This window comes from Mirounga angustirostris, unplaced genomic scaffold (genome assembly GCF_029215605.1).
Source record: "Mirounga angustirostris isolate CCGP_5_RB_7025 unplaced genomic scaffold, mMirAng1.0.hap1 SCAF_7, whole genome shotgun sequence".
NCBI classification, from domain to species: Eukaryota; Metazoa; Chordata; class Mammalia; order Carnivora; family Phocidae; genus Mirounga; species Mirounga angustirostris.
The window spans coordinates 5,999,341-6,019,250 of record NW_026991715.1 but is presented as its reverse complement, the minus strand read 5'-3'; the positions used below and the strand labels follow the sequence as shown (position 1 = coordinate 6,019,250).

At 42.4% G+C, this 19,910-nt stretch overlaps 1 protein-coding gene across 1 annotated transcript; it reads left to right on the top strand.

Annotated features, from left to right (window-relative positions):
• The first annotated feature begins 775 nt into the window (after window positions 1-775).
• Window positions 776-19,725, top strand: TRIM58 (tripartite motif containing 58). The gene is made up of 6 exons (XM_064595579.1): window positions 776-1,198; window positions 3,575-3,670; window positions 4,975-5,205; window positions 8,348-8,370; window positions 8,468-8,568; window positions 18,892-19,725. Exons 1-6 carry the CDS (start codon window positions 776-778, stop codon window positions 19,479-19,481), a joined length of 1,464 nt encoding a protein of 487 aa, XP_064451649.1. The 3' UTR covers window positions 19,482-19,725.
• Window positions 19,726-19,910: the final 185 nt, after the last annotated feature.

Below are 19,910 nucleotides of genomic sequence, written 5' to 3'. Positions count from 1 at the left end.
CACCACCACATGGGGCTCAGCAGGAAGCCTGCTTCTCAGTCTCCAGCTCCCCCTGCTTGTACTCTCTTTCTGTCAAATAAATAAATAAAAATCTTAAAAAAAAGAGAAATTAGTATGCCTTATAAGGATAAGAAGGCCATGGGGTAGTTGAGTGCTGTGAATTGTGTAACACTGTTGAATCACAGACCTGTATGTCTGAAACAAATGATACATTATATGTTAAAAGAAGAAGAAGAAGAAGATAGCAGGAGGGGAAGAATGAAAGGAGGGGGAAATGAACCAAGAGAGACAATGGACTCTGAAAAACAAACAGGGTTCTAGAGGGGAGGGGGTGGGGGGATGGGTTAGCCTGGTGATGGGTATTAAAGAGGGCACGTACTGAATGGAGCACTGAGTGTTTCGCACAAACAATGAATCATGGAACACTACATCTAAAACTAACGATGTAATGTACGGGGATCAACATAACATAGTAATAAATAAAAAAAAAAAGATACAGTGTGAGGGATTCCGTTACAAACGTTCGTTTCCTAGGAGGCCAGGTGACCAGAATGTTATTTTACCCTGTAACTGAGGCTGGTCTGAGTTGACACTTCTCGCGGGGAGTGGCTCCTTTGGACTCTTGAACCAGAGCCAGGGGCTAAAACCCATCGTGCGCTGCTTGCCCTGAGGCTGCAGGGTTCCTCCCTCCGGTGCCAGACCGCGAGCGCAGATAGTGCGGGCCGCGGGGAAGGCCGCGCTGCTATCAGCCGGGCCAGGCGAGGCCAGGCCGGCCATGGCCTCGGGGGCGCCGGGCGAGCGGCTGCGCGAGGAGGCCAGGTGCCCCGTGTGCCTGGATTTCCTGCGGGACCCGGTGAGCGTGGCCTGCGGCCACAGCTTCTGCCTGGCGTGCATCTCGGAGTTCTGCGAGAAGTCCGACAGCGCGCAGGGCGGCCTCTACGCCTGTCCGCAGTGCCGGGGCCCCTTCGGGCTGGACAGCTTTCGGCCCAATCGGCAGCTGGCCGGCCTGGTGGACAGCGTGCGGCAGCTGGGGCTGGGCGCGGGGCGCGTGGGCGCGCGCCGCTGCGCGCGGCACGGCGAGGAGATGAGCCTCTTCTGCGAGGAGGACCAGGAGGCGCTGTGCTGGGTGTGCGACACCACCGCGGAGCACAGGAGCCACCACACGGCGCCACTGCAGGAGGCGGCACGGGGTTACCAGGTGAGAGCCCCGGCGCGCGCCGCGGGGCGCGGGCGAGAGGCCGCGGCTGGGCGTCTGGCGCGCGGCCCAGGCGGCGAGCGGCCCGAGCCCGCGGGGCTGCTGACCTGCCTAGGGACCAACCCACACGATCCCCTCCTGGCCTGAATGACTCCGCGCCCTTCTCGCCCCCTCTCCTCTCCTTGCCTTGCCCCATGGGAACCCCCTCTGGCACTTCTCTGTTCAGGAGCTCCAATGCACCTGATTCATTAACCACATTATTTTAGACTGTCCCCTCCTCCGCTGAAGCCTCCCCAGCCCTTTGCTTCGTTCCTGGTTCTCTTCTCCCTGATGCTGGTGTTCTGGTTCCAGACGAGAGCTCCAGTGGAGCGCTGGGCTCTCCAGCTGGTTCTTGGTTCCAGGTGTACATCTTTACTGTAAATGCTTCCTAATTGGCTGTCTAATGCCTTGTTTTCCATAGTGCTTATCTCCATGTTAGTTAATACTGTCACTAGAACAACGCTGAGTTTTGGACCTGGTGTCTGCCGAGCACACAGCTCTGACCACCTTTAAAGCTTGCGGATGCATGTGCACCCCGAAGTAAAAATCCAGTAGCTAAGTCTGTTCAGCACGTACCCAGGGACTGATCCTCAATAAAGAGGAGACTCATATTGGAGTATTTGGCCCCCAAAAGCGGCATCTGTGAAACTCTAATAGAATTCTCCCTACTGGTGCTCTTCAAAAGTGATTTCACATATTCTGATCACATTTAAATTCCCAACATCTGGAACAGCTGTTACCACAAAGGAGGTGGGAGTCGTCTTCAATCTACCTGCATGTTTAACTGAAGTGCTGTCACAATGAAATACATTGTTAACATTGAACTTTCTAAAATTATTATTATTATTATTATTATTATTATTATTATTATTTTAACTTTCATTGTTTTAAACCAAGGTTTTGGGATATTTCCTACCTCAACTTCCTTCTTCACATACCTGGAAATATCTCTTAGTTTTTGTTTTTGTTTTTTTCTTTTATCTTTTGGTTGTCATCTCTACAAAATTCAGGTGCCAGCTCCTTTCTAGCTACACTTTTGAAGTATGCTATCTTGCTTTCTTTTTACCTGGAAGTTACCTAAATGTAACGTGGCTATATGTAATATGTCTAAAGAAGTTCCTTATATTTCATTAATCCTTGATTAAATAGCAAATGAATATCTGTTAAACTCCTAAGCCTGTCAGTCAAGACTTCCTAGGGCCCTAAGTTCTGTTTGTATACTTCTTGTCTCAGCCAAACATGAGATCCAGCAAAACTAGTCTAATCACTGTTGTCCCCAAACATGCCACATCTTTTTCACCTCCTTGCTTTTGATCACAGTTTCTTCTGCCTAAGGGAGCTTTTTCTCTCTCTATAAGTGTCAGAGTTCTATTTCTTGCAAACATTAAGAAAAATGCCACTTCCCCCATCTTGTCAAATACTTACATAAATTCTCCTGCTACTTTATGCGCACCGTTATGGATAAGCTAACAGTCTCTTTTAAAGGCAGTTGTTGTGTAAGACTTATTAAATGACTTTGGGAAGAGTTTCCCCCCCCATTTTTTTCCCTAAGATTTATTGAATGACTTAGGGAAGAATATAAAAATGTGTGTATATGTGTATCCTTATGGTTGTTCTCTATAGATAACATATATGTGTTTACTTCTAGGAGGAGTTGTAGGGCTGAAAGGAGATTCAGTTTTGTTATTTTTTAAATTCCTCATAAGGTTTATGATACTGTGTATCTCCTTTCCACTTAACAATTAGTAATTTACAAGGTTTCATTTTACCAAATACTAATAAACAATTTTCTTATTATAAAGCAATAAATAATTTTAAAAAGTTCAAATATATAGATAGATATAAGGAATAGCATCAATTGCAACCAAGCATTAGTAGATGCAGTTTCATCTATTGAACATCTGTTGCTATGTAGCTTTTTATGTATTTATTACAAGCACTTTTTTCAAAATTGGTGCCATATTACATAAAATATACTTATCTTAATTGACTTTATAATTGTGAATGTTTCTTGTCATTCAGTATTCTGCAGCATCTTATTTTAATTCCATCAAGTTAATATAAAATACATTTTTCTCACTCTCCTATTTTTGACATTTGGTAAGTTACTTCTATTTTAAATAATGCTGCAGTGAACATATGTTTAGATAAATCTTTGATTATATCTGGCATTAACATTTAAAAATACATGCATATTTTACTAACCATTAAAGAGGTTGAACATTTTTATGTGCTTACTAGGGCCTGTTTTAATCGATCTTTGCATTTCCTGATATCCCTGGTTAATACTAGGTACTGAATTTGGGCATCTATAATGGGTTCGCACATCTTTCCAAACAGGCAAAGCTCCAGATGGCCCTGGAACTTGTAAGGAAGGAGATAGAGGAGACCTTCACTCAGGAGGCCAATGTGGGGAAGAAAATTGTCATCTGGAAGGTAAGAGAATCTTGGGACTTCTGACAGATCCAAGTTTGGGTCATTAAATTACTATTCATCCATCTTCCCTGCGGTACACTTTTGTTCCATTTACGTAGTTGCTCTAGGGAAACATCTGCGTCATCTTGGATCATCATGTCCCCTCAGATTATCCTGTGTAGCTGTGTTCTTTATCTCTATTAATACTACCCCAGTCCAAATTATAAAGAAATAGTTTTACTGATCTTGATTGTACTATAACTCAATGCTCCATTCCTAGTACCTAGGGGAGAATCTCATACTGTCATTACTAATTTAAAATGTGTTTGTGTGTGTGTATTCGTTGGACAAATGACATAATAAATATTTCACAGGATTTATATATATGAAATATAGCTAATATTGATCATTTTACATATAGGAGGATAATCTGAGCTTTCAACCTCTTGTCAGTAATCCATATACATACCTTCTTTTTTTTAAACTTCAGCTTTTTTCACTTACCTATTTACACACACACACACAGTGGTTCTCAATCTGCCACTGAACTTCCCCTCTGCTCATGCTCTCTCTCTGTCAAATAAATAAATAAAATCTTTAAGGTTTCACAATCACCATATTACTAAGTAATGTTCATGTTTCTAATCTCTAAACCTTTTTTTTTTTCACATTTACAAATCAGGTCTCTGTAATCTCTCTTCATAATGATTCAGTTGTTTCCACCCTGTTCTCATTCTAGTGACTACTTTAATGATGTATTTTTAACTTCCTTGGGCAACTATTCTATGCTAGTCACTTTGCTCAGCAACTTAATGGATATTTAACCTTAATCCCCATACTCCTCTTCCCCCATAATTTAAATATGGTACAAAAGCTTGGAGTGCCTGGGTGGCTCAGATGGTTAAGCCACTGCCTTCAGCTCAGGTCATGATCCCAGGGTCCCGGGATCGAGCCCCGCATCGGGCTCCGTGCTCAGTGGGGAACCTACTTCTCCCTCTCCCACTCCCCCTGCTTGTGCTGTCAAATAAATAAATAAAATCTTAAAAACAAGCAAACAAACACACAAACAAAAACTTACCTGTAAAACAGCCTTGCCCCCAAGTCCTTGGCCAAATGAGAACTCAGATCCAACTGTCTTTCTTAAACTCTAAATTTGAAGGCCACTTGTCCCATAGAGTGGCCTCTGATTTCTGCATGTTGCTAAAAAGCAGCTAATCTGTGGACAGAGTTAAGGCGCTGAGGTCTCTCTGGACATTGCGGTCAGCTTCTCTATCCCACACCTGAAGCGCCCCCTGGTGATGTTTGGATCCCCTGTGTCACTCCAGGAGAAAGTGGAAATGCAGAGGCAGCGCTTCAGGCTGGAGTTTGAGAAGTATCGTGGGTTCCTGGCCCTAGATGAGCAGCTACAGCTGAGGCGGCTGGAGGAGGAGGAGCGAGCCACCCTGCAGAGACTCCGGGAGAGCAAGAACCGGCTGGTGCAGCAGAGCAGAGCTCTGAGGGAGCTGGCCGAGGAGCTGGAGGAGAGGTGCCAGCGCCCAGCGCTGGGTCTGCTGGAGGTGAGCCTGGGTCCTCTGCAGCTGGGTCAGCTGGAGGCGAGCCTGGGTGCCTCTGCAGCTGGGTCAGCTGGAGGCGAGCCTGGGTGCCTCTGCAGCTGGGTCAGCTGGAGGCGAGCCTGGGTGCCTCTGCAGCTGGGTCAGCTGGAGGCGAGCCTGGGTGCCTCAGCAGCTGGGTCAGCTGGAGGCGAGCCTGGGTGCCTCAGCAGCTGGGTCAGCTGGAGGCGAGCCTGGGTGCCTCAGCAGCTGGGTCAGCTGGAGGCGAGCCTGGGTGCCTCAGCAGCTGGGTCTGCTGGAGGCGAACCTGGGTCCTCTGAAACTGGGTCAGCTGGAGGCGAGCCTGGGTGCCTCTGCAGCTGGGTCAGCTGGAGGCGAGCCTGGGTGCCTCTGCAGCTGGGTCAGCTGGAGGCGAGCCTGGGTGCCTCTGCAGCTGGGTCAGCTGGAGGCGAGCCTGGGTGCCTCTGCAGCTGGGTCAGCTGGAGGCGAGCCTGGGTGCCTCTGCAGCTGGGTCAGCTGGAGGCGAGCCTGGGTGCCTCTGCAGCTGGGTCAGCTGGAGGCGAGCCTGGGTGCCTCTGCAGCTGGGTCAGCTGGAGGCGAGCCTGGGTGCCTCTGCAGCTGGGTCAGCTGGAGGCGAGCCTGGGTGCCTCAGCAGCTGGGTCAGCTGGAGGCGAGCCTGGGTGCCTCAGCAGCTGGGTCAGCTGGAGGCGAGCCTGGGTGCCTCAGCAGCTGGGTCTGCTGGAGGCGAGCCTGGGTGCCTCAGCAGCTGGCTCAGCTGGAGGCGAGCCTGGGTGCCTCAGCAGCTGGCTCAGCTGGAGGCGAGCCTGGGTGCCTCAGCAGCTGGCTCAGCTGGAGGTGAGCCTGGGTCCTCTGCAGCTGGCTCAGCTGGAGGTGAGCCTGGGGTCCTCAACAGAGCACGGGCCATGTGGGAAACCATGGTGACACACAGCTGCTTGCAACCACTTGCACCCTCATGCTTTTTAGGAAAAGGGCACCCTGGCAACTGTTTGGAAAGCACCTTAATTCTAAGTCCTAGCATCAGAATGAGAAGGGACTCTTGAGAATTGTCTAAAATAGTTCATCTTAGGGGCGCCTGGGTGGCTCAGATGGTTAAGCGTCTGCCTTCAGCTCAGGTCATGATCTCAGGGTCCTGGGATCGAGCCCCACATTGGGCTCCCTGCTCAATGGAGAGTCTGCTTCTCCCTCTCCCTCTACTACTCCTCCCTGCGTGTACTCTCTCACTCTCTCTGTCGAATGAATAAATAAAATCTTTAAAAAATAAATAAATAAATAAATAAATAAAATAGTTCATCTTAGAGACCAAAAATTCATATTTTTAAGAAGTAAAATTTGATATCTTACCTATAAGGTTAAACAAAAAATGGACAATCGATGCTATGTTGCCTGGAAAACACTTCTTAAAACCTCACAGTTAATCTGTAATGATGATATGCCAATTCCAGAAGTCTTTGGAATCCCATTTCCGTGTCAGTAGCTAAACGTATGAATAATGTCTTAAATTGTCCAGCTTGAAGTTTTCCTGTTAAACTTTGTGGCAAACACGAATTTCCTTGTCTGTACTGCATACCCATTCCGGGCACGGTGGGGAGGTATTAAGTGGGTTCCTTGCCATTTGCTCATAGTCTGTTAGGGGTTCTACAGCAGAGAGACAAAACAGGAAAAATGGAATATTTATTTGTTTTTAATCTTCCAGGAGGTCATCAAAATTCCAAGTGAATTGAGAAAGCCATTGTTGATAATGCATGCATATTATCATGTTAGAACGCACTGCAATAGAAAATTTGGGGGCACACTTCATTTTTTCTCATCCCCAGTGACTCATTCAGGAGATTCTCAACTAAGTAATCCATACGCTCATTGAGCAGCTGACCCTCAGATTCCACCTTGAGTTAGCTCCAGACACTGAAAGTGCCATGAAATCTTTATATTAACTATCTACATAATGTTTACAAGTAAAGTGAGTAAACAGCCCTGGTTACATAGTTGGGAGTTCATTAAATAAATGAACTTACAAAGCATTTTTATTTATTTTGTCATAATTCGTTTTGTCTTCAATCTCTCTATAAGCAACACTTATGTTTATTATTATTATTATTATTATTATTATTAATTACTAGGCTCATTTCCATGTGAGTGAACTAAGCATCAGAAAGGAATTAATTTTCTGAATTTCAAACAGTAAATATACACAGAACTTTAGCATTTTCAATAATGATATCCATCTTCTTATTTTACTATGTTTCCAAAACACAACATTGAAAACAAGCATTTCTTAACACCAGATAATGTTAAAATGATTCACATTACAAATCTTAGGGAGGATATATTCTAAAATTATTTATTTTTATTTTTATATCCACCTTTCCCTTTCCTCCTCAGTACCAGTGAGCAGCGTTTTACTGCCAAAGGCCAAAAACAAGGCCTGCCAGTCCCATGAAAAGTAGTCAGTTATTTTCCTCCTTTTATGCCTTCTCAAAATTTATCTGACAGGAGGCTATTTTTAGAGGGGAAAAAGGAAAATGTGAAGCAGGTGATTTATTTAAATAATCTCCTTTGAGATAAAATGTTGCTGTTAATTAATGATTTCCTTTTTTATCCAGTTAGGTAACCCACTCACACATGAGTTCATAGCTATGATGTGTGGTGTTTCAAAGAATGAAGAATTTGGGGTTTTCTTACAGAGACATTGGGAGTAACATTTTTTGTCGATGCCTTTCTCCATCCCTCAAATAAATTCTGAAGATTTTTAAACTCTATTTTTACCTTAATTCCATCTACACTTGTTACAGAATGTAAATCTTTGTTAATATATCCAAATATCAGAATTACCAATTCAGAAAATAGTTAAATTGATCTCATTGGAATTAATCTAAACCTTGAGTAGTCTAATTCCATTGTAGCAGAGGCAAACTGATTCTAAAATTCATGAGAAAATTCAAAAGCGAATTTTTGGATTTTGTTAAGAGAGGTTCTTATCTCCTATAGTTTTATCTTCATACTTAATTATTTCCAGTCATTCCTAAAGAGATGTTCATGTTTGTTTTTTCTGTTTGTTTGTTTTTACAATCCGTCAAAAGCAGTTCGGAGGTGTAACTCACACCTGCTTATATTTCTCTTTTGCTTTCAGGGTGTGAGAGGAGCCTTGAGCCGGTATGTTTACTCTCTGAACCAGGGACTGGGTTGGGGGAAGACAAGGAAGTTGGTGGATAAACCCTACTGAGAGTTATCGGTTCTGTGCCCTTCTCAGAAGTAAGGATGTCACACAGCTGGAACCGGAGACCATCCCCATGGAGCTGAGGACAATGTGTCGCATCCCTGGGATGAGGGAAATGTTGAGAAAGTTCCAAGGTAGGCTGTGTCTTTGAGCCAGGAGAACTACAATGCCTATGGTTTGGCTGTTATTACAGTTTGTTACTGTACAAGTCAGGCTGCAGTAACAGAACCCAAAGTTTATTTTTCATTTTTTAAGATGTATTTATTTATTTGAGAAAGAGAGAGAGAGAGTAACCCAAGCAGACTATTCACTGGGGGTGGAGCCTGATGTGGGGCTCGATCTCACAACCCCGAGATCAGACCTGAGCCAAAACCAAGACTGAGCCACCAGACACCCCAGCAAAGGTCTATTTTTAGATCATATCATTGGTTTACTAGTGGATTGTGGGGACTTTTTATTTCACCTCATCTCCCTCTGGGACCCAGGCAGATAAAGCCCCACCTCCTTTCTGTTGCTGGTCGCTCTGGGGAAGGGCTAGTTTATGGTGGATGAGGCACTAGTCCTACACTAAAGTGGCACACTGGGTTCTCTGGAGATTTTATTAACTGTACTGAGTCACATGATCATGCCAGGTTATAAGGGTGGATGGAAGAGAGCGCTGTTTTCAGAAGAAAGAGAACCTGGGTATTTGTGTAAAGTCATAAAGAGTACCAGAGTCACTAACACCCATTTGAGCTACATTTAGTTAGGCTTGAAAGAGTGGTTCATAGCTTATTAGCTATGATATGAGTAACATTAATTCCAATAAATATTAATTTCCCTGTTTATAAAATACTGAAAAAATTTATTGTTTGAAGGACTAAATGAAACATACTTGAAAACATAGAAAAATCATCAACATAAAAGCATTGCTTTACATCAAATTTATTTTATTATCATAACTTGATGAGCTGCTTAAATTAGGTAGTCAATAAAGCCAAAAATATTCAGTCAGTTATTTTTATGTAGGAATAAGTGTGGTGACATAAATGAGTTTGTTAGGTCTGATTATGCTGTTCTTCAAAGAGTATAGATTCAACATTTGTATTTCTTTTTTTAATCCAAGTTATACCCAGCAATGCACACAGACTGTGGCTAAGTACTGGTTTCATTACTTAGAAGGAACCCCAGCCCATAATGAGAAAACCCATTTTTGCAGTCCTGTTCAATAATGGGCAGATTAACATACACTAACTGCATGACTTGTTGCAATTTATTACACTCCCATAATCAATGTCCTCATATTCCCATTTTTTAATGAATGAAATAATGATGGATCAATTCAATAAATATTCTGTATTTTGTCCAGACACAAAATTGTAAGTATTGAAATATATTATCAAACAATAACAAAACAAATCCTACAAATCCATAGGTTCATGTTTTCATGTTGTACATATTTACTTGAATTATGCAAAATGCACAGAATGTTGGAAGATGACACAGAATACCGAGAAAAATATTGAGAATATTAAGGGGGGAGAAGGAAAGATAGTGGAGGAGTAGGGGACCCTATTTCAACTGGTCCCCAGAATTGAGCTGGATATCCACCAGACCACTCTGAGCACCCGCGAAACCAGCCTGAGATGTAAGAAGATCTGAATCTCTACAAGCAGAATATCGCAGGCGGTTGGTTTTGAGGTAGGAAGCGGAGAGCCATGATTCTGCAGGAAGATATCGGAGGATAAATGGCAGTGGGAGGGTGCCTGGTCATGGGAATCCTACACCGCCAGTGAGTGACGGCCTCACACGCTGGGGACAGGGCACAGACTCGCAGACCAGTAGCGGCGGGGAAAGGACTTTAGGGCAGCCCCCCGGGGCAGAAACCTGGAGCGGCGGGGTCACGCGTGTGAACTGGGAGTGGCTGGCAGTTTTAGAAGCACAAAGGGCAGAGACGTGCCCCAACCTGGAGGCAGGACTGGGGGCACTGTGGTGGGGCACACAACCCAGGCTGCTGCAGTTTATAGCAGCATGGACAGAAACGGAGACAGTGTGGCCTGAAAAGTTGACTGAAGAACAGACTGAGGTCTCTCTGCTCTGAGGCAGAGGGTTGGAAACGGTCACTTCTGCTCTGACTTGCAGAAGAGATGTGGAAAGCTGCCAGGGAAAGCCGCCAGAGAACAAAAGCCCCCAAAACTGATTCCCGCAGAGCCCATCCCCGCCATAGGGGGGCAGGGCAACTCCGCCCAAACAGGGTTGCCTGAGTAACAGCGCACAGGCCCTCCCCTGGAAGACAGGCTGGGAGAATAAGAGGCCAGCAACCTTAAGGTCCCAAGAAAACAGGTGCATCTTGCTTGGGTTCTGGTCAATAATTTGGACTCTATACATTCCTTCAAACACCCATCAACAGAATGACTAGGAGGAGGAACCCCCAAAATAGGAAAGACTCAGAGATTATGATTTATGCTGCAGATTTACAAAGGGATGCAGATATAACCAAGATGGAATTCGGAGATGGAATTCAGGCTAGCAATTGTGAAGACAATGGCTAGAATGAAGAAATCAATTAATGGCAATGTAAGAGTCTCTAAGGGCAGAAATGAAAGGTGAATTGGCAGAACTTAAAAATGCAATCAATGAGATCCAATCCAATCTAGATAATCTAACAGCTAGGGTAAGTGAGGCAGAAGAACGAATAAGCGACCTGGAAGACAATATAATAGATAAAAAGGGAAAGAGGAGGCCAGGGAAAAAGAACTCAGAATCCATGAAAATAGAATCAAAGAAATATGTGACACCATGAAGCATTCCAATGTCAGAATAATTGGAATCCCGGAGGGAGTGGAGAGAGAGAGGACGAGAAGATGTATTTGAGCAAATCGTAGCCAAGAACTTCCCTTATCAGGGGAATTAAACAAACATTCGAGCCCAGAGGCAGAGAGGACCCCTCCCAAGATCAAGGAAAACAGGCCAACACCTTGGCATGTAATAGTAAAACTTGCAAATCTTAGAACCAAGGAAACCATCTTAAGGGCAGTTAGGGGGAAGAGATTCTTTAAGTACTGAGGGAGGAACATCAGAATAACGTCAGACCTATCCACAAAGACCTGGCAAGCCAGAAAGGCCTGGCAAGACATATTCAGGGTACTAAATAGGAAGAACATGCAGCCAAGAATACTTTATCCAGCAAGGCTGCCATTTAGAATGGATGGAGATGCAGAGCTTCCAAGACCGGCAGAAACTGAAAGAATATGGGACCACTAGGCCTGCCCTGCAAGAAATATTAAGGGGGGGTTCTATAAAAGGAGAAAGACCCCAAGAGTGATCTACAACAGACATTTACAGCGATAATCTATAAAAACAACGTCTTCACAGGCAACATGATGACAATTCATATCTTTCAATAATCACTCTCAATGTGAATGGCCTAAATGCTCCCATAAAACGGCACGGAGTTGCAGATTGGATAAAAAGACAGGACCCATCCATATGCTGCTTACAAGAGACTCATTTTGCACCTAAAGATACACCCAGACTGAAAGTGAAGGGATGGAGATCCATCTTCCATGCCAGTGGACCTCAAAAGAAAGCTGGGGTAGCAATTCTTGTATCAGACAAATTAGATTTTAAAATAAAGTCTGGAATTAGAGACACAGAAGGACACTATATCATTCTTAAAGGGTCTATCCAACAAGAAGATCTAACAATTGTAAATATCTATGCCCCCAACATGGGAGCAGCCATCTACATAAGCCAACTGTTAACCAAAATAAAGAGTCATATTGATAACAATATGTTAATAGTAGGGGACCTCAATACTCCACTCTCAGCAATGGATAGATCATCTAAGCAGAAAATCAACAAGGAAACAAGAGCTTTGAATGATACATTGGACCAGATGGACCTCATAGATATTTACAGAACATTTCACCCTAAAACAACAGAATACTCATTCTTCTTGAGCACGCATGGAACTTTCTCCAGAATAGACCAATACTGGGTCACAAATCAGGTCTGAACCAATACCAAAAGATTGAGATAATTCCCTGCATATTCTCCGACCACAATGTTTTAAAACTGGAATTCAATCACAAGAAAAAAATTGGCAGAAATTCAAACACTTCGAAGCTAAAGACCACTCACTCAAGTATGTTTGGGGCAACCAGGAAATCAAAGAAGAACTTAAACAATTCATGGAAATCAATGAGAATGAAAACACATCAGTCCAAAACCTATGGGATACTGCAAAGGCAGTCCTAAGGGGGAAATACATAGCCATTCAAGCCTCACTCAAAAAAATAAAAAAATCTCGAATTCAACTAACACTACACCTTAAAGAACTAGAGAAAAAGCAACAAACGATGCCTAAGCCACGCATTAGAAGAGAAATAATTAAAATTAGAGCAGAGATCAATGAATTAGAAACAAGAAACACAGTAGATCAGATCAGCGACACTAGAAGTTGGTTCTTTGAAAGAATTAATAAGATCGATAAACCACTGGTCAGACTTATCCAAAAGAAAAGAGAAAGGACCCAAATTAATAAAATTATGAATGAAAGGGGAGAGATCACGACCAACACCAAGGAAATAGAAACAATTATTAGAAATTATTATCAACAACTATATGCCAATAAACTGAGCAATCTGGATGAAATGGAGGCCTTCCTAGAAACCTATAAGCTGCCAAGACTGAAACAGGAAGAAATTCACAACCTGAATAGGCCAATAACCAGTAAGGAGATTGAAGCAGTGATCCAAAACCTCCCAAAACACAAGAGTCCAGGGCCTGATGGATTCCCTGGGGAATTCTACCAAACATTCAAAGAAGAAATAATACCTATTCTACTGAAGCTGTTTCAAAAAATAGAAACAGAAGGAAAACTTCCAGACTCATTCTATGAGACCAGCATTACCTTAATCCCCAAACCAGACAAAGAGCCCATCTAGAAGGAGAATTTCAGACCAATATCCCTGATGAATATGGATTCCAAAATCCTCAACAAAAGCCTAGCTAATAGGATCCAACAATACATTAAAAGGATCATCCACCATGACCAAGTGGGATTTATCCCCCGGGTGCAAGGGTGGTTCAACATTCACAAATCAATCAATGTGATAGAACACATTAATAAGAGGAGGGAGAAGAACCATCTGGTCCTCTCAATTGGTGAAGAAAAAGCATTTGACAAAATACAACATCCTTTCCTGATTAAAACTCTTTAGAGTATAGGGATAGAGGGGACATTCCTCAAGTTCATAAAACCCATCTATGAAAAACCCACAGCGAATATCATCCTCAATGGGGAAAAGCTGAGAGCCTTTCCCTTAAGATCAGGAACATGTCAAGGATGCCCACTCTCACCACTCTTGTTCAACGTAGTACTAGAAGTGCTAGCAACAGCAATCAGACAACAAAAAGAAATAAAAGGTATTCAAATTGGCAAAGAAGAAGTCAAACTCTCTCTTTTCGCAGATGACATGATACTTTATGTGGAAAACCCAAAAGACTCCACCCCCAAATTACTAGAACTCATCCAGCAATTCAGTAATGTGGCAAGATACAAAATCAATGCACAGAAATCAGTTGCTTTCTTATACACTAACAATGCAACTGTAGAAAGAGAAATTAGAGAAACGATTCCATTTACAATAACACCAAAAACCATAAGATACCTCGGGATAAACCTAACCAAAGAGGTAAAGGATCTATACTCTAGGAACTACAAAACACTCATGAAAGAAATTGAAGAAGACACAAAAAGATGGAAAAATATTCCATGCTCATGGATTGGAAGAATAAACATTGTTAAAATATCTATGCCACCCAGAGCATTCTACACCTTCAATGCCAACCCGATCAAAATTCCAATGACATTTTTCAAAGTGCTGGAACAAACAATCCTAAAATTTGTATGGAATCAGAAAAGACCCCGAATCGCCAAGGAAATGTTGAAAAAGAAAAACAAAGCTGGGGGCATCACGTTGCCTGATTTCAAGCTATATTACAAAGCTGTGATCGCCAAGACAGCATAGTACTGGCACAAAAACAGACATATAGACCAATGGAACAGAATAGAGAACCCAGATATGGACCCTCAACTCTATGGTCAAATAATCTTTGACAAAGCAGGAAAAAACAGGCAATGGAAAAAAGAGAGTCTCTTCAATAAATGGTCCTGGGAAAATTGGACAGTCACATGCAGAAGAGTGAAACTCGACCATTCTCTAACACCATACACAAAGATAAACTCAAAGTGGTTGAAGGACCTCAATGTGAGACAGGAATCCATCCAAATCCTAGAGGAGAACATAGGTAGAAACCTCTTTGACATTGGCCACAGCAACTTCTTTCAAGATACATCTCCAAAAGCTAGTGACACAAAAGCAAAAATGAACTTTTGGGACTTCATCAAGATAAAAAGCTTCTGCACAGCAAAGGAAACAGTCAACAAAACAAAGAGGCAACCCACAGAATGGGAGAAGATATTTGTAAATGACACTACAGATAAAGGGCTGGTATCCAAGATGTATAAAGAACTTCTCAAACTCAACACCCAAAAAACAACTAATCAAGTCAAAAAGTGGGCAGAAGATATGAAAAGACACTTCTCTGAAGAAGACATACAAATGGCTAACAGACACATGAAACAATTTTCATCATTGTTAGCCATCAGGGAAATTCAAATCAAAAGCACATTGAGATACCACCTTACACCACTTAGAATGGCAAAAATGACAGGGAAAGAAACATCCATTGTTCGAGAGGTTGTGGAGAAAGGGGAAACTTCTTACACTGTTGGTGGGAATGCAAGTTGGTACAGCCACTCTGGAAAACAGTGTGGAGGTTCCTCAAAATTTTAAAAATAGAGCTACCCTATGACCCAGCAATTGCACTTCTAGGTATTTACCCCAAAGACACAGATGTAATGAAAAGAAGGGCCATATGCACCCCAATGTTCATAGCAGCAATGTCCACAATAGCCAAACTGTGGAAAGAGCCGAGATGGCCTTCAACAGATGAATGGATAAAGAAGATGTGGTCCATATATACAATGGAATATTACTCAGCTATCAGAAAGGATGAATACCCAACTTTTACATCAACATGGATGGGACTGGAGGAGATTATGCTAAGTGAAATAAGTCAAGCAGAGAAAGTCAATTAGCATATGGTTTCACTTATTTGTGGAACATAAGGAATAGCATGGAGGACATTAGAAGGAACGGAAAAATGAAGGGAGGGAAATCGGAGGGGGAGATGAACCATGAGAGACTATGGACTCTGAGAAACAAACAGGGTTTTAGAGGGGAAGGGGGAGGGGGGATTGATTAGCCTGGTGATGGGTATTAAGGAGGGCACGTACTGCACAGAGCACTGGGTGTTATACGAAAAGAATGGATCATGGATCACCACATCAAAAAGCAATGATGTATTGTATGGTGACTAACATAACATAATAAAATAATAAAAAAAAAATAAATAGATTGCTCACTGCAAACACAACATTGAGAAATGGACCACTGATGTAATATATATTTGTATATTTATAAAGAATAGTTTAAAAACAAACAAACAAACAAAAATACTGAGAAAAAATAAAGTAAAGATGGCCAGAAGTGTTCAGGTTAGGGCATCTGATTTTGAATTTGACAATCAAGGAAGGCCCCTTGGGGTTAACTCATCATATATCTAATGTGGAAGAAAACATTCCAGGCAGCAGAAACAATGAGTGTCCAGGCCTGAGATAGAAATATAGAAGATGCGTTCCAGGAACTATGAGGTCTGTGTGGCTGGGTAAGAGTAAGCAAGGGCAGAGTCAGAGAGGCCAAGAAAAGACCAACTAGCACAGGGTGCTATGGGCAGGTCAATGTGGCCAGGATGCTTTACTTTGAGTGAAACAGGAAATCGATGAAAAGTTGTAAATGGAGGAATAACATGATTAGATTAATGTTTTGAGAGTCTTACTCTGTACGTTTTATTGAGAATAAATTCAAAGGGGCGAGGCTTTAAGTGGGAAAAGCAATTAGGAGCCTTTGCAATAATTCATAACATGGTAGTATTATCAGAGGTGCTGAGATCTGGAATGTGGACAGAATCTTGGTATATTTCAAAGGTAGAGCTGCGGGTGTCTGGGTGGCTCAGTCGTTAAGCGTCTGCCTTCGGCTCAGGTCATGATTCCAGGGTCCTGGGATAGAGCCCCGCATCAGGCTCCCTGCTCGGCGGGAAGCCTGCTTCCCCCTCTCCCACTCCCCTGCTTGTGTTCCCTCTCTCACTATTTCTCTCTCTGTCAAATAAATAAATATATAAATCTTAAAAAAAAAAAAAAAAAGTAGAGCTGGCAGAATCTGCTGTTGGATGAGGGATGAGTTGTCAGAGAAAGAGAAAAATCAAAATGATTCCAGAGTTTGAATCTCCAGAATTGGCATAATGAAGTTGTTAACATTGATGGTTAAAGCTGCAGGTGTGGGAGAAGAAGGGAGTTGGGTTTTGAACATACCAATGTTGTGATGAATGTTAAATATCCAAAGTTTGATGTGAAGTAAGCAGATGATTCTGCAAATACAGTGTTTCAGGAGAAAGGTCTAAGGTAGAGATATGCATTTGGAATCAGTAAGCACATGAATGGAATTTAATTAAAGCAATGATCCAGCCAGCCCAGGAATGCATTGAGAGTGAGCTGAGAAAGAAAGAAGAGGTCCCAGTCCTAAAACCATTGGATAGAGAAGAGAGGAAAACAGCAAAGGAGACCAAGAATGAGTGATGAGTAGAGAGGGAAGGAAATTGTGATGATCAGTGTCTTTGGGAAAGAGAAAGGAGGTTTTCCAGGACAAAGGATTCTCAACAACATTGAATGCTACAGAAAAGTAATTTAAGGTGAACTCTAATGACTACTCACCAGTGTGGAGGTCACTGGGAAGTCTCCTTTGAGTATTGTTATATCATGATGAACAATTGAGTGTAGGAGAGAGGGGTGGGGGAGCAATTGGAGATAGACCATTTTAACAACCACTTCACAGATTTATTTTCTTATAAATGGATCAAGGAAGTGTGCTGGAGTGGAAATGATGTGTAAAGACAACATATGTTAAGTAGGCCTAGCACAGTTCCATGGAAACCCACATTTCTGTCTGTTACTTATGACCTCTAGAGTTTGGGGAAATTGCATAAACTCTGACTCTGAGTCTCCTCATCTATAATGTGGGGATGATAACAGTCACCTTGAGGGTGGTTAAATGGGTTAGCAGCGATGATATATTACATACATGACCCACTCAGGTTAGGGTATCAACACAAGACCACCAGAAGTGGATTTAGAGACAAATAGTAATAAGGGTCATTATAATAGTATTTGTTATTATGATATTAAAAATAAAACCATATTAATGAAACTTATTATTTTTAAATGTTTATAAAGTCAAGACACTGAATATTTTACATTCTGCCTTCTTCATTCAGATTTTACACATAAATGTATTTATTAATTATGTGTATAAGTAAAATTTCACATCAATCTCCCTGGGACTTCACAGTATCAATATTGGTTTTCTGTTGTTGTGTAAGAAATTACCACAGATTTCACTGCTTAAATCCACATACATTTATTAGGTCATAGTTATACAGACCAGACATTCATGTGGGATCAGCTCATTTCTCTGCTTAGGTTTTCACAAGATCAATATTAAGGTGTTGGCAGGCTGGGCTCCTCTGAAGAGTCTGGGGAGGAATCCACTCCCAAGCTGATTCAGTCTATTGGCATAATGTAGTTATGGCGGTTGTAGGACTGAGATCCCCATTTCCTTGTTGGCTATCAGTTGGAGGTCACTGGCCTTTCTTCTCATGTGGCTCATTCTGTCTTCAAAGACAGCAAGGACACATTAAATTCAAATCTCTCTCACTTCCTGTTCTGCCACCAGCCCAATAGCCAGAGAAACCTTTCTGATTTTAAGGGTTCATGTGATTAGATGAGATCCACCCAAATCATGTTCCTCTTGTCATAAAATATAATCATGAGAGTAGCACCAGGGTCTATAGGTCATGGGGCTCATTTTAGAATTCTGCCTACCAGAGTAACATAACATTGGAAGAAAGTGGTAGATTTCAAATTAACAAAATTTCTCTATGGATTTTGAGAAAAAATAAATGCAGAAGATCTTCCTAAGAGCACCCAAGTGTTCTGAATGTAGGTGAAAGGTATCTAAATAATTATGCTTATGGTTCATCACATCATCAGTGGTTATGCTTTTATTGGGGTAATAATGAGTCCTGAATTATGCAGAGGTAGCAATGGGATACACAAGGAAGTAATGAGGAATATACTAGTGACCCACAAGGCAAACTATTATTTTTCTTTCTCTAGGAGTTATTTGAGAGAGGAGGATGAGGAATGGTGGGACTATTATACATAATATTGTGCTTCCTATGTTTTTACCAGTCTTCTCTGACCTTTCACATGTCCCACAAAATTCTTCCCACAGTTGATGTAAAGCTGGACCCTGTCACAGCACACCCTAGCCTCCTCTTGACGGCTGATCTACGCAGTGTGCAGGATGGAGAGCTGTGGAGGGATCTCCCCAACAACCCCGAGCGATTTGACACATGGCCCTGTATCCTGGGTTTGCAGAACTTCTCCTCAGGGAGGCATTACTGGGAAGTCATGGTGGGAGAAAGAGCAGAATGGGGTTTAGGTGTCTGTCAAGAGACAGTGCCACGGAAGGGGGAGACCACACCCTCTCCTGAGAACGGAGTCTGGGCCATGTGGCTGCTGAAAGGGAATGAGTACATGGTCCTTACCTCCCCATCAGTGCCTCTCCTCCACCTGGAACGGCCTCATTGCATTGGGATTTTTTTGGACTATGAAGCAGGTGAAATCTCCTTTTACAATGTAACAAATGGGTCTTACATCTACACATTCAATCAACTGTTCTCTGGTGTTCTTCGACCTTATTTTTTCATCTGTGACACGATTCCTCTTATCTTGCCATCTATGACAGATGTGGAGTCAGAAAATTGGGCATCCAGGGGTCATCTTGACTCTGCTTCTAATGTGAGACACGATCATTCCTAAAATTCTGTTCCTGAGAATTTTACACCTAGCAAAGGTTCCTGGGGTGGAATGAGGATGCAAACATGCTAAGCCCCAACAAATGCCCCCATTCAAATCAGCACTTTAATCCTTCTTGCTATGGACATTTTTACATCAGGACAAAACAGAAAATATTAAATATTTACATTTGGAGGAGAATTATAGAGCATATATATTTAATTTTGTAAGTGATGATCTCTATAGCCCATGTGGTGCTTGAACTCACTACCCGAGATCAAGAGTCACATGCTCTTCTGACTGAGCTGGCCAGGCGCCCCTATATATCATAATTTTAGAAATGGAGCAGGCTTCTCAAGTCTTACAAATGGTGCTACACATTTTCTTGATGAGGCTTTGTCCAAGTCAATGGACCTTTTGTTAAGGATTCCTATACATTCATTATAATTTCTC